Source organism: Bradysia coprophila, chromosome IV (assembly GCF_014529535.1).
Source record: "Bradysia coprophila strain Holo2 chromosome IV, BU_Bcop_v1, whole genome shotgun sequence".
In the NCBI taxonomy this organism is placed as follows: domain Eukaryota; kingdom Metazoa; phylum Arthropoda; class Insecta; order Diptera; family Sciaridae; genus Bradysia; species Bradysia coprophila.
The window spans coordinates 11,682,098-11,697,336 of NC_050738.1; the positions used below are offsets into that span (position 1 = coordinate 11,682,098).

Genomic DNA, 15,239 nt, shown 5'->3' on the forward strand with positions numbered 1-15,239 from the left:
TAAGCTTTAATTTTCGAGCAGTCTTTTTCACTTTTTACCGAAGAACCAACTGTTGATGTTGAAGTAGTTATGAGACATATTAGTTCAAGCCAAGTGAAACCAACTCGACAACTTACAGAAAGTAAGAATTTAGGAAAAGAATTTCGCTTATAAGAACGTGGACTACAGCGGCGGGAACTGAAAATGTCACATTTCCAACAATTACAATCCAGTCGACATTATCCATTTCACATGCGATTTACATGTTATAATGCATACATTATCATTGGCATTGCTTGTGGAATGAATAATGTCGATTAGATTGCATTGTATAACGGCCTTAACAATCCCAACGTAACATTTTTGTATCGTTTTTTTTTCGTTCACTGACGTACCGAGGCTGTACGACAGTAACGTTATTTGTACTCTTGTAGCTTTATGGTAACAACGTGCTGGTGAAATTACGAATTGTTACGATACAGTGAACGACATCTCAAATGTCTCACTGTAAAATTTTTCTGAGAATTTTATTGTGTCATTGCAAATTCATAATGACATTCTCTGAAAAAAATTACAGTGAGACATTTGAGATGTCGTTCACTGTATCGACAAAAAATTGAAACGATAACGCTGCAAACTTGGAACTTTCTCTATAAAGCTATAACGTTACGGTTCCCTGAAAATAACGTTTTCGTTTGATTTTCGTTGGTCCAAGGCAAAGCTGAGATAAGTGTAGACTAAGCCTAACTAAATGTTAACCAGCACATACGTTTATGTTTAGTTTGAAAGGCTAACGAAATGGTTTATTCAAGGACACACTGTGCACCCTAGAATTTTCGATTTTTTTCCGACTGCCTGATGCAAAATAATTTAAAAATGAAATTTGTGTTAACTTGCAGGGCGAAGCTTTATTAAGCAAAAATTTACATCTTCTTATATACAGTTAGACGAAAAGAAAAGAGCATTCCATTCAAACGAATAAATTATCAGCAAGTGAGACGATATTTAAAAAAATTCTTAAAGAAGGGACCTTATGCTCCCCACACTTCCATGTCCCTTACACTGAAAAACTTAACATTTATCTTGTAAAAAAATGAAAAAGAAACAATAAATCTATGTGGTGGTTGTTATCTGGTCGATTCCGAGCGGTCGCCTGAACAGTAAAATATGCGGCTCCGGAGAATGCTTCATATAGTGGATCCAGCCTCGAGATTGCTGAACGCCTAGAGATCTCCATTCGCCCTCACTCATTAGATGATCGGGTAGTTGCCGGACCAATTCTTTCGGCAGAACCACATGTCTGCAAAACGAAAGAAACGAAACATCAGTTTAGTTAGTAATCGGTTAGTGTCGGGACGATTTTCATTTAAAGCAATTTGTAGCGCGCACGCTTCTCTGACTCGTTGGACCTTACGCATTTTAAGAGTAAATAGGTTTATCTGATAGGCATAGCAGGAGCACCTTCTTCTGTACTTAATCCAATTGTCGTAGGCTCTATAGGTTTCACTATCAGTCAAAAACGGTCCACAAACTCACTTACGAGATGACTCTTGACGTTAAGATAGTTAAGCAGCCTGTAAAACCATTCCCCTCCAGTGCAGTAGCTAAATTTGGACAACGCAAAGTCTGAGCAGAATTGTTTTATCTACTGGCTAACGGACTTAACTATGAACGGACTTAACTCAGATCAGATTTGTCTAGTTGAAACATTGAAACGAAGTTTTAGTTAAACATCCACACCGGATCAACCAGACTAATTGGAAAGTGACATCAAATTTCATCCAAAATGAACGGGTGCGCGCCTATTAGATTCACGTTCAAGGTCATGTTATTAATAAAAATGATTTGGAAGAAAAATGAAGTGATTCCGTGATTGTCATGTCGAAGACCTCACGTTACCTCGAAGACGATTCTTGTGATAAGACTCAGGAAAAATCGCAAATTTTTTTAACGACATAATCAAATATGTAACAAAATTGGACTCTCGAATATTCCAAGACAGCCCTGCATGACGCCTTCAATTGACCATTCATTAAAAATGAATTAACTGGTTCATTAACTCAACGATTATGTTGTGTGTAAATGCAATAAGATCAGTCTGAGGCTAATAAGAGGATATGTACAAGAAATTGAACTGAGCGTCGATTGATGTGGAAAGTTCCGTTGAAATAATTCAAACGTCAACTTCAAATATTTTTTTTCAAAACCAAAACAGAAATAATTCATTCAACGAATTTGTTGAATGAAATGATTAAATAAAATAAATGAAAGCGTCTGATCAGTCGGTGGCGAGTCCAACGAAACAATAGACAATATTGTTGAATGTGAAAATTAATTTAGTTTTACCTGTATTCATATTGATCATCATTGTACTTGTCTGAATAAAAAATATCTTTGGCAGACATTTTTAGCGGCTTCTTTATGTTAAAATAACTATTACTTAAACGATTCGCACGATAAACGATTTAATTTCACACAAAAACAGAAATTGTCTGTACTTAAATTCAGTAATTCGATTTATGAGCGTCGACAGCTATTTTGAAATTCAGCTAATGGCCTCCTATTGTTTAAAATTCAACGATAATGTTACCAGATGTCACATAAGATCCTCTTGATTTTGCTAAATTGTGGGTTTACAATGAACGATTTTTAGAATATGAACAGATGAGAACGTTTGAAATAGTTATTTGCAATGAAATTACAATCCAGGTATGGTGTGTCCATACAAACCGGAGGAAATAGCTATATCATATAGATAAACTCACCTTTCAATGATTTTCATTAAAAGGTGAGTTTGTTAATTAAAATCGATATTTCGTCCGCTCTTAAATTTTAACATTAGACCATATCTATTAGATAGTCAAGTCAAGACATTAGACCCAATGAGGTATGGTCGAATGTCAAACTTTGTATGGAGCGTAGGACATAGTGATTTCATATAAAGAAACTCACCTCTCATGTCATGAGAAATCGCTATGTCCTCCGGTTTGTATGAATAGACCATACCGACCATACCTGGTTTACACTTTAATTTATTAGACCTTATCTATAGGAATTTCATTGGTGTACCTGTTTCGGACGATTGATTTTAGGCAATTCCGCGAAATTTAGGCTTAAATGGTTTTATATTTTAGGTTTTTACATATGTCGAGCCCAAAAACGGCGGTTTTGTAGAAATTGTCTCTTGTTTTCGGCACCTTACATGAAAAGTTTCGGTTACCGCCCTCACTTCGATTTGGAACCACGGATGTACTATTAGTATGTCTTGAGTAAGAGATTTGGTACTACTATTTATCTACTTTATAACTATCTAATAATAGTTATTTGTTTACCGAGGGCAGAAAACAGGAAATTCCAGAAAGAGCGATGTTTTCACTCAAGTTAAAATTTTCTATTTCTCCAAGAGAACACTAGGTTGTTCATGCGTGAATGCGGTTGTTTTTGCTGTTTTTCTCCATGAAACGAATACTTCGATTCGGCATACAATTTTCGGAAACATAAACTAGTGACAGTTAGAATGAGAAAAGTTTCATTTTCTCCCCACGGGAGAGAAAGTGCTGCAGTTCTCTCGCTAGAAATGTTATTCGATCCAAACAGCCTCGATGTAGCGCTTCATCGAGGCCGTTTAATTCGATCGGCTTATTGAAGGGAGAAAATAAGGCAAAACACAATGCGCGCATGAAATATTTATTTACGTATCTGTTGTGCACAGTAGATCTTCGGTAATTTCGCGAGTTGTAGCCTGAATAAATTGAGGGCGACATGCGAAAGTGCCTAAAATCAACCAACCACAAAAGATGCCGTTAAATTTGGGGTGTCCAAGCCCATCTACCTTAGTAAGTGTCTTATGATATAGTACATTGAATGACAAGGGGCGAAAGTAAAAAAATTCAACCGTGTGCGAGAGTTGATGCCCGCGCCGAAGGCAAGGGCCTCAATCGCACAGGTTGAATTTTTTTACTTTTGACCCGAGTCGTTCATACTATTTTTTTTGATACCAACATCGAAAGTTGATACGTATCGCAAACAACAGAACAAAATGTTGAAATATGAAGGCATTTAGCCAGAAAATGCGGGGGTCCAGGGGGCGGCAGCCCACTGGTATATCAAAAATTTAATTATTTAGCCGTCACAACAACAACACACACAAAAATTAACAAATAAATAACAAATCATTCAGCAACACAAAGTATCAACTTCGTATGTTAATTTCAATAAGAGCACTGGCGCACGCTTTATTTCAATTTTGATCGCAGTACACTTATTGACAAGAGTCGACCATTACATTATGTAGTCGACTTTCGCATTATGTATATTGACTTTCGCTTTATGTATTCTTTCTTTCTCCCCGCTCAAACACATAACTTGCATTTTTTTACTTTCGCCCCGGATTTCGAGGGCGAAAGTATCAACTTTCGATGTTGGTATCAAAAATTAGTACATTACTATGCAAGGGAAGTAAAGTGATATTTCGTATCCAGATGAGAAAAAGTATCCGAGGGCGGTAGCCCGAGGTACTTTTACTCATCATGATACGAGATATCACTTTATTTCCCGTGTGTAGTATAACGTTTTACTATGCGAGTGATGTAAAAGCTATTGCCTATACATGTAATAGCCTTATTACATGCAGCAGCATAGTAAAAGACTATTATCCCACTTCTTTAGAACCAAGCTAAAAGCCAAGCTTGTGTAAATTTGGGGGTATTCCGACGAATTCCATTTTATTAGATTAGCAGGAACACACCACGTTTGATTACTTTGTACAAGTGTCAGTCGTGTTGAATAGTTTGTAATTTATCATCAGGCCAAAACAGGGACTTAGCTAATAAGTAGGTTGTCGTAACTTACAAATTGAACATCGAAAAATGTAAAGTTAGTTTAGGCGGAAAATACATAAAATTGGTGGAAGGGGCTTCAGATTGGCTTCGGTGAAAGTCACCAAAACGAGTCAATTCCACCACACCATTACTCAATTTTTCAGAACTCGAAGGTGAGATATAGGAATGTCGTGAACCAGTAGACCTGAACACTTGAAACGATGGTTCTCTATTCAAAAAAAAAATTAATTTATTTTCAAAAGTGTAATCTGCACATGAATCTCACAAAAAAGCCTTCATCTTCGGTATCGATATCGCTTGAAATGGAACCATAGCTGGAAAATGTTATTTTGAAATTGGCATCGAAATCCTCGCTTATAACTGAATTCCCATTCTCGGTTCACAATTTTGAACGCCAGATCCTCGTATGGTGGTCCCGCATGGAAACGCAGTAAGGCGAAATCTTTGTTATCGTTGCATGGCGTCAAGAAGTATTGTGGAGTACAGCCTTTGTCAATCAAATCAGGATAAAAAATGTTGAATTTGTAGCCTTGGACGATTTTCGGTGGCGGATTATCCATGTCGTAATGCGTCTGATTGTATTTGTTCCATTCGAATCCGGTGTGGACACGATTAAAGTACCTGGGCTTACGCGGTCGATACTTGTCGGACCATAAATAAATTTGCGAATCGAGTTTCGTTTCGACGGAAAATTCGGCTTCATCGTCGCCCATGCCTTTGCGGGCTTCCTTAGCCATTCGAATTTCTTCCTTTGAGTACGGATCGTCGTCTTCTTGCGCTTGAAGTAACCGTGAACGAAGGTTCTCAATGGCAGACTCATCGTCATCTGCATTTACGATTTTTACGTCCCTATCGAACGTACTTTCATCGATGTAGACGGGACTATACTGTCCTTGTTCGTATAACGTAAAACAATCGCCTAGCATGTTTTCGGTACCATCATTGGGAGAATCAGCAATGTCATCGTCTTCCGAACTATTTTCTCTGCTATCATCTCTTGACGTGGCTCCAATCGCTGATCTAGATGTAGAAGGTTGAGGATCGATGCTTTGTTGATCTTTCGATGAATCCTGCTCTTGCTTCAGCTGTTCCAGTTTCAATCGCAGGTTCTCTTGATGTTTATCCTTTAGGCGAGCTCTAGCCATATGAGCTTTCAACTGGGACAGTAGACTCTCCCAATAGCCGATGTCAACACCATCACTTTTGTCATCGATTTTCGATTCGATTTTCCTCTTCAATTCCTCTAGTTGCGATGTCGTTTTACCTCTGAAAATTTCGGTGACATCTCTGGCTACACTCTGATGGATACCTTCACGACGTCCTACCGTGGCATGATATTCTCCACCCAAAACAAGTTTCTTCAATTTTTGTAATTCATCCTGCACAATAACGGTCAAATCTTCCCAGTACTCGTGATTGTGGCCCTTCTCCAATTCGATGTACACTTTGATGTCGACTAACAGATCCTCCAAATCCTTCATGCCCAGACCGTTCAAGTACGTGTAGGGTTCATGCATTTGCATTTCAATTGATTCCTCCAGACTTTGATTGGATATGTATTGTGCTAGCAGGTCAATTGGCTTGGCACGGCCGTCCTGTATTCGAATTTTGCTACGGAGGCGAGCTTGTTCCAAGTGAAATTTATCCTCTTGACGTTCCCATTCCTCAAACTGAGCGGCTTCACGTGATCGTTGCAAAAGAACCATTTCCTCTTCACGTTGCAAACGTTCCAATTCCCTTTCTTGTCTTCGTTTTTTAACCTTTTCCAGCTCACTCTTGTTCTCCATTTGCTTCTGCCGGTTGATAATTTCCAGCTCTTCGGTTGGCATACCTTTCAGACCTTTCTTCTCGAGTTTTTTGTTCCAAACAAACGTTGATGTCAAATGTGCATCACCGAATGGATTGTCCTGGTTTGTATAATGTTGGTACTCATTGTCCCAACCCATTCGCTCTCTGCGCTTGTTCTCCTTAATTTGTTTTTCCGCCAGACGACGAGCACGTTTCTCTTCGGGTGTTTCTAACTTCTTCAGCTCTTCCTTCTTTCGTTTCCGATCAATTACCTCCTTGATGCGTTTGCTTTCCAATTTCTGTAATAGTTTGACCGACGAATCTGACTCACTGCTTGATGATCTATGTCTGGTCGATTTTTTACTTTTAGTCGATTTTAAAGACCTTCTTTTAGACGAGTCCCTAGAACGATGCCTTTTCATTTTTGTTTTTCTTCGACTGTCACGAGAGTCGTCGTCTGTGGAAGAGGCTGAAGACGATTCCGATGTGGACGAATCTCGTCGTCTAGATCTAAGAATGAGAATTGTAATTAGTTCAACGATCGGTTTCTGTTTATTCAAAACTTACTTTTTGCTCTTTTTACCCATGTATTTGACAAAATTTCGATTACTAAAACTCAAACGATTGGCTTCGTCGCCGATTTTTGTGACATGAAGAAACAGAATAAACACACACCAGCTGTCAAGATGACACATGCGGATATTATTCTACATGGCAACACCATGAACAACAACAAATTTTGAGCGTTTACAATACTAAATAATTTGCACAAATTTCCCGCCTTGCCATCAGCACCACGTGTGATACAAAACCCTTATGCAGGGTTTAGAGAAGGCTGTTAAGGTGGCCTCACAGTTATCCATTTCCATTCCGTTTTGTCTCTGGGTACGTGACAGTTGTCATTTCAAACAATATGAAGTGTAGTTGATAAGGACCACTTTTATGAAAACGTTTACACTCGTATAAAAGGTAGGCTTCCCTTCTAAAAGCTAATTTTTCTTATTGTAAAGTAAGTAGAATTATCATTAAGGAACCCACTGATAATTTGACCTACTTTTCAATGAGATTAACTAACTTATAGAAGGAGTTTCCCAGCTTTTATAAACAACAAAAAGTATCCCGTGTGAGAGCTGTCAAGTAAACAAAGTAAAAATTGAAAAAATTGTCTCTCATATGGATTGCTTTTTTGTTAAGTGGAAATCAAGCATATGAGAGTGCGTTGAAATTCATTTGTTCATCTACTAATTCACCCAAAATTCAAATTCTGAAGATCACTTGACAAAATTAACTCACTCTCCGTAAATACTCCATAGGGAAATGATGTTTGACCAAGGGTGTAAACTGTCCCTTAAGTTTTAGTCTTGGATTGTACCCTATGGGAAAATGGAATATTCAGCGAATCACCAAAAATACTGAAAAAAGACAAAGTTAAGTTTACCTTCATATTCGTTTGGTGTCCGCTAACGAATTCTATACGAAATTGATGGACTCCGACTTCACTATACCCAGCGAGCGATGTATTCCATTCGCTATGCCTCCTAGATTATGCTAGGCCAACCAGGTATGTGAAAAATAGACAAACACACAAAGAACAGAACTGACCCTCAGCTGGTGTACAGTTCGACTAATCAATGAAAGTATAAAGTGTTGACGTTCATTGCGACTAACTACGACATTTATGTTTAGATTGTTGTTCTTGTTGCTACTCCGCTCTACGTGGGAGATTCAGCATCCATCACATTTAGTGTTTGCTTCCGATCTCTCTGACTTCTATGGAATTGATGGATTGCGTTAGAAATTTTTTTAAATATCATTTCCCTTCGTGGCTAATTCTTTACATAATATAATATTTCGAAGAGTGTCATCAAATGTAAAAATGTTTTCCAACCTGAGCCTTTAATAAATTAACGATCAGTCAATGTCATATTAATACTATTATTGATGCTGCTGACGCTTTTGGCCGATATTGTGAGAAATTTATAGCTACGTTTCTTCTGTTTCCCTGTACTCCTGATCCTAGATAGTGTCAGTATTGTATCGTATTGTTTTGCAACGAGCTATAAACATGACGAAGATGAAATTAATGCACATAGGAGAATGTAGTTTAGAAACTAAGGGTAAAATCTATTACAATTTAGTACTTTTCTTCATAAAAAGACTGCTGTCACTGAATAATTTTTTCATGAACAAACTTCACTGCTGTGACATTTCATGGGAATGAACCAATGTGAAGTTGTTATACAAAAAAAATAGTACAGTGAGTTGACTGTAAAAAAATGTGGCGGCGCCTCTACAAGCCAACCGACTAGGCGAATAAACACAACTGCACCGTGTAACCTGAAAATCGAAGGAGAAACCAAGGCTGTAAACTTTGGTAAGGATACGCGGGTGACACACCACAGCTCACGATAAAATGGCGAATTTCATACAAAAATTCACCTACTTTGACGATTCTCGTCGCTGACCCGATGTGGTGAATTTTGTTTATATATAAAATCTTCAGAAGTGGGGTGTTCCAGAGTATCCAATAAATTGGCGATCTGCGTGACCTCCCCAAAGTTTACTGATCATGACTGGGCTAAATTAGCAACAGGTACAGACCTATTACGTTTAGCGGATCGCGATCGCCTGCTCAGTATTCTCGAACTCGAACATCAAAAAGCTAAATTTTGATATCATAAAGCTCTGCAAACATTTCAAATAAACCGCGTTAAAAAATTGTGTGCCAATCATTATGTCAGTTCTGTTGGTAACAATGATTATAAGCTACCGGACTTATACGCATAGGTGGCCAGTGTAGCTGTCTCTCATACGCTGTAAATCAGGTCTTTTTCTACGCCATTATATACAGGCGTGTTGTGTTTTATTCGGAATCATCAAAAGAATCACTAAACATCCAAAATGGTACGTAGAATCCAACAAATAATTTAAGCCAAGTGAATGATGAATGTGCATTTTATCCGGATGAGTTATTATTGTGTGCAAATTTGTGTTAATTTCGATTGAAATGATGATTGTAAAATTTTCGGATTTTGCCTATTGTGATGAAATCGGTTTTGACGTGTAATGGGATTTTGTCACGGCAATGTTAAAGCCTTTGTTCCGCCAATGAAATGGCTTGAAATACTATCAATTCAAACGAAGCTGACTGGAAAAGCATCACTAAAATGGATTTCTTTTTGCTAGGTGAACTTCACAGTCGACGAAATCCGTGCCATGATGGACAAGAAGCGAAATATTCGTAACATGTCCGTCATTGCTCATGTCGATCATGGTAAATCCACTTTGACCGATTCGCTGGTGTCTAAGGCCGGTATTATTGCCGGTGCCAAGGCTGGTGAAACGCGTTTCACTGATACCCGTAAGGATGAACAGGAACGTTGCATTACCATCAAATCAACGTGAGTACCTATACCTAACCACTTTCTCCATTTTTTTTTCAATTTCCAACGAATTATTTTCCTTTGTCCTTGTTGCAATTAAAATGAGATGTTGAATGCTTCAATGTTGCACATTGCAACGGGGCATTTTTTTTATCGCTCCGCTGAATTTGTTTGCTTCAACAGAAGTGACCCATCACAATTGTTTGATAAAAATGAATTTGTTTTCAGTGCAATTTCCATGTACTTCGAGTTGGAAGACAAGGATTTGGTCTTTATCACCCATGCCGATCAGTGTGAAAAGGGACAAAAGGGTTTCTTGATCAATTTAATCGATTCACCCGGACACGTCGATTTCTCGTCCGAAGTAACAGCTGCTCTTCGAGTTACCGATGGTGCTTTGGTTGTTGTGGATTGCGTTTCAGGTAGATTTTACGTTTTTTTTTATACTTTCTTACGTATCTCTTCTGCTTTGTACAGATCACCTCATTTCTATCTTCGGACATTTTTTTTCACATTTTCAGAATGTGTCTGTATGTGTGTATGTGAATGTGTTTGTACGTGCGTGCTTCACACGTGTATCGACAACAAGATTTCAAGTTTTGCATTTCTGCTATTTTCCGTCTAATCCGATAGAGAATCTGCTCTCTTGATTTGCTCTAAAATTTTTGTGTGGCGTGTAAGACATGTGGCACTCGAAACGTGACGTCTGTCGAATAATTGGATAACATTAAATAAGTTACAACACATCACGCAATGTCAATACATTCGTTTCGTTTAACACATTTGTGCGACAACATTTATTTGATTTGATCCGGTCCTACCACAACACCGTTCTCGTGGAAATCAGTTTTTTATCCTTTGTCAATTTTAAATCAATTTTGTCTCATCTATACATCTATACACAAACCAAGACGTTGTCCAATATCTAATCAATTTTTCGCTGACCAATCATGACTGTTGCAACCAATAAATTCAATCTGATATCATCGTCCCCTTTTCAGGTGTGTGCGTGCAAACCGAAACCGTCTTGCGTCAAGCTATTGCCGAACGTATCAAGCCAATTTTGTTCATGAACAAAATGGACCGTGCATTGCTTGAATTGCAATTGGACTCCGAAGAACTCTATCAGACTTTCCAACGTATCGTTGAAAACGTAAACGTTATCATTGCCACCTACAATGACGATAGCGGTCCAATGGGTGAAGTGCGTGTCGATCCATCAAGAGGATCCGTCGGTTTCGGATCTGGACTTCACGGATGGGCGTTCACGTTGAAACAATTCTCCGAATTGTATGCTGACAAATTCAAGATCGAAGTTGTCAAGCTAATGAACCGTTTGTGGGGAGAAAATTTCTTCAACGCAAAGACCAAGAAATGGGCCAAGCAAAAGGACGCCGATAACAAGCGTTCATTCTGCATGTACATTTTGGATCCGATCTACAAGGTGTTCGATGCCATCATGAACTACAAGAAGGAGGAAATCGATAGTTTGTTGGTGAAAATCGGCGTTACATTGAAGCACGAAGACAAGGACAAGGATGGCAAAGCCTTGTTGAAAATTGTTATGCGCACATGGTTGCCAGCTGGAGAATCATTGCTTCAGATGATTGCCATCCACTTGCCATCGCCAGTCGTGGCCCAGAAATACCGTATGGAAATGTTGTACGAAGGACCACTAGACGATGAGGCCGCCGTTGCCGTCAAAAACTGCGATCCAGATGGTCCACTCATGATGTACATCTCGAAAATGGTACCGACTACCGATAAGGGACGTTTCTACGCTTTCGGTCGTGTATTCTCTGGTAAAGTTGCCACCGGTCAAAAGGCACGTATCATGGGTCCAAACTACACGCCCGGCAAGAAGGAAGATTTGTACGAGAAAGCTATCCAACGAACAATTTTGATGATGGGACGTTACGTTGAAGCCATCGAAGATGTTCCCAGTGGTAACATTTGCGGTTTGGTCGGTGTTGATCAATTCTTAGTGAAGACCGGTACAATTTCAACATTCAAGGATGCCCACAACATGAAGGTGAGTTAGTTGTTCCGATTCATTTTTTGATGAACACCGTTCATTCAATGCAATTGCACGTTTTCATGATGATAACTTATCACAGACCTGTTCCTACAAACACTGCGGATTTGTTTTTTACTGATTTTCTCCGTCAAAGAGAATTTTATCTTTTACCTTTGTTTGTCAATGTCGATTAAATTTCCATTTTTTTTCTTACTCATTCAAGGTCATGAAATTCTCCGTATCACCTGTTGTGCGCGTTGCCGTCGAACCCAAGAATCCAGCTGATTTGCCCAAATTGGTTGAAGGTCTTAAACGTTTGGCCAAATCCGATCCTATGGTCCAATGTATCATTGAAGAATCTGGTGAGCACATCATCGCTGGTGCCGGTGAATTGCATTTGGAAATTTGCTTGAAGGATTTGGAAGAGGATCACGCTTGTATCCCATTGAAGAAATCCGATCCGGTTGTATCTTATCGTGAAACAGTCAGCGAAGAATCCGATCAGATGTGTTTGTCCAAGTCGCCCAACAAGCACAATCGTTTGTTCATGAAGGCTTGCCCAATGCCCGATGGTTTGGCTGAAGATATTGACAAGGGAGATGTTAACTCACGTGACGACTTCAAAATCCGTGCCCGTTATTTGGCCGAGAAATACGATTACGATGTGACTGAAGCCCGTAAGATTTGGTGCTTCGGACCCGATGGAACCGGTCCAAATATCTTAGTCGATTGTACCAAGGGTGTGCAATACTTGAACGAAATCAAGGATTCCGTTGTTGCTGGTTTCCAATGGGCCACCAAAGAAGGTGTGTTGGCCGAAGAAAACATGCGTGGCGTTCGATTCAACATTTACGACGTTACATTGCACGCTGATGCTATCCATCGTGGAGGTGGTCAAATCATTCCAACAGCTCGTCGTGTATTGTATGCTGCTGCAATCACAGCCAAGCCACGTTTGTGCGAGCCTGTTTATTTATGTGAAATTCAATGTCCTGAAGTTGCCGTCGGTGGTATTTACGGTGTATTGAACAGACGTCGTGGACACGTTTTCGAAGAAGCACAAGTCACCGGTACTCCTATGTTCGTCGTTAAAGCCTATTTGCCTGTAAACGAATCATTCGGTTTCACAGCTGATTTGAGGTAATGGGAACAACTCACATTCGCCGTCGATGCGACAGAAATTGAATTCCCTTTTGTTTTGTTTTTCAGATCGAATACTGGCGGTCAAGCTTTCCCACAATGTGTGTTTGATCATTGGCAGGTATTCCCAGGTGATCCAACTGAACCATCGGCTAAGGTTTACCAGATCGTGCAAGACACAAGAAAACGTAAGGGTCTCAAGGAAGGTCTGCCAGATTTGGCTCAATATCTAGACAAATTATAAATCCATCAACTGTTGAGCACTAAGAGATTTTTTTCGTTTTTTTTATATTTAATTCTTGTACGACTTCAAACTTAATTTTTCTTTTCATTCTGGCTTTTCTTTGATCTAAACAAAAACAACAAAAAAAAACATAACGAAAGTACTGCTGCGCGATACTCTCATATTAAAATGTGGAAGTAAGCTACCAAGTCTCATGGCTGGTAGCTGCGTTTTAAAAAAGCAACATAAATAATGGTTTAATGTTATGTGAGAAACATACCCGAAAATAAACGGTTTATTTAACGAAGAGAATGTTTGGGTTTTTATTTATAAAACGTTGGACCTGAATTGAATTCCCTTGAAGATTAGCTGGGCTAATGGATCAACAAAAAAAAGAATTTTGATGACAACTGAAGATTACCCGGCTTGTTAGTGTGGCAAATATAACGTGTCTAAGTAGTACCTCAAGTGTTAAGAAGAATAGTGGTATTAACGGTAAATCGGAGTTAAACTCTACCAAGATCATAGTTGATTGTTTAGTCCGTTACCAAAGCGTAACGTTAAAGAAACCCAGTGATATTTTCTAATAGCTAGTGGCCGGAAAGCGAATTTGTCCTTTAACAAAACTTGACGAAATTGTGCTATTGCTTCAGCCCTTGAAGAATTTCCTTTTCTTTGCAAAGATGTAGCTATAAATTACGAAGTAAGTCGTTTTTTCGTTAGGGACATTTCGTAAAAGTGATAAAGTTTCGAAACAATGCCTCGAATCGGGGAGCCGACTTGTATTCATTCATCGTGCTGTACAAGAACTAGTGCTCAGTATATCAATCAGCCTTTGAGTAGTGTGTACCCGAACCTCACACATCAAGGTAACATCACTGAAGGGCATATCTGATATCTCAGACACTAATTAACCGATTTTGATCAACTTTTTTCCACTGAAAGGTAGGAATTTTAAGCCCGACATAAATTTCAGTAAGATTAGCATTTTTCGTCGTGTTCTCTAGAGGCTTTTCAGTTTTATCAACATACCTTCCGAAAAATATAGCCGGTTGTAGTCATGTCGGGCTCAAATTGTTGAAATTCCATTAAAAAGTTTCTCGTCTTGTGCTACATTCACAAACATCATAATGCTGTAGAATCTTTTTCTGCAGATAAGCTCTAAGTAAATTAAATTGATGAAGAAAAGATTGTAAGTTTTGAACTAAATTTGAGTACGATACTGAGTAGGGTGGATCGATTTAAAAAATAATAATTTTTATCCAAAAAGCACATAGTGTTCAAATAGTACTTCAAACTACAAAAACATCAACATTTTAGGATTTAGAACGAATTGGAATTTTCTTTGCAAGTATAAAAAACGCTCTACTGCAATGGCATGTGAGGTATTGTTGAAAAGCTGAATACAACCTCTTATTCAGGAAAACCTACTTCAGAAACAAAAACGTTCACAAGTGCGGAAGATAACTTTCCAAAGTTCACACAGATTTTCTACAACAAAAAACATTTTCTTGGCATTCTGAGTTGTTTTTTCAAACCGACATTTTGCGACTTTCTGCAATAGGCAATACTCAAAAATTGCTCGGGCGGTACCCTAAACCATAAAAAAAGTTCTTCTAGAAAATGATCAATTAACTTTGTGCTTTTTGGATAAAAATTACAAATTTTAAATCGATCCACCCTAATGCTAAGGAATATTTTAACATAAAAGAAGGAAAAATTGATAGTCTGTTCGGTTGTGTTGGCTTTCAGCACTCACCTCTTTGAAGATTAAAAAGGAAAAAATTGTTGAGAATTTGAAAGAAAAACTCTCGGGCTGAGCAGAGTTGATCTTCGATGTCTACAACGATTGCTTGAATGAAGACTCT

At 38.6% G+C, this 15,239-nt stretch overlaps 3 protein-coding genes across 4 annotated transcripts; 1 reads left to right on the forward strand and 2 right to left on the reverse strand.

Annotated features, from left to right (window-relative positions):
- Positions 1 to 861: 861 nt before the first annotated feature.
- On the reverse strand, positions 862 to 2,553 carry LOC119066259 (cyclin-dependent kinases regulatory subunit). The gene is made up of 2 exons (XM_037168612.1): positions 2,326 to 2,553; positions 862 to 1,279 (listed from the first exon to the last, which is right to left on the reverse strand). The coding sequence occupies exons 1-2, from the start codon at positions 2,382 to 2,384 to the stop codon at positions 1,093 to 1,095; spliced, it is 246 nt and encodes an 81-aa protein (XP_037024507.1). The 5' UTR covers positions 2,385 to 2,553; the 3' UTR covers positions 862 to 1,092.
- A 2,457-nt stretch (positions 2,554 to 5,010) lies between these two features.
- Positions 5,011 to 7,317, reverse strand: LOC119066261 (cactin). Of its 2 annotated transcripts, none has more exons than XM_037168614.1 (2): positions 7,176 to 7,317; positions 5,011 to 7,118 (listed from the first exon to the last, which is right to left on the reverse strand). In XM_037168614.1, the coding sequence occupies exons 1-2, from the start codon at positions 7,301 to 7,303 to the stop codon at positions 5,096 to 5,098; spliced, it is 2,151 nt and encodes a 716-aa protein (XP_037024509.1). In that variant the 5' UTR covers positions 7,304 to 7,317; the 3' UTR covers positions 5,011 to 5,095. The 2 variants fall into 2 exon arrangements, with proteins under 2 accessions (XP_037024509.1, XP_037024510.1); XM_037168615.1 differs by having other exon boundaries at positions 7,172 to 7,309.
- A 2,071-nt stretch (positions 7,318 to 9,388) lies between these two features.
- Positions 9,389 to 13,683, forward strand: LOC119066260 (eukaryotic translation elongation factor 2). The gene is made up of 6 exons (XM_037168613.1): positions 9,389 to 9,512; positions 9,795 to 10,009; positions 10,220 to 10,413; positions 10,993 to 12,023; positions 12,232 to 13,148; positions 13,218 to 13,683. Exons 1-6 carry the CDS (start codon positions 9,510 to 9,512, stop codon positions 13,390 to 13,392), a joined length of 2,535 nt encoding a protein of 844 aa, XP_037024508.1. The 5' UTR covers positions 9,389 to 9,509; the 3' UTR covers positions 13,393 to 13,683.
- The last annotated feature ends 1,556 nt before the right edge of the window (positions 13,684 to 15,239 follow it).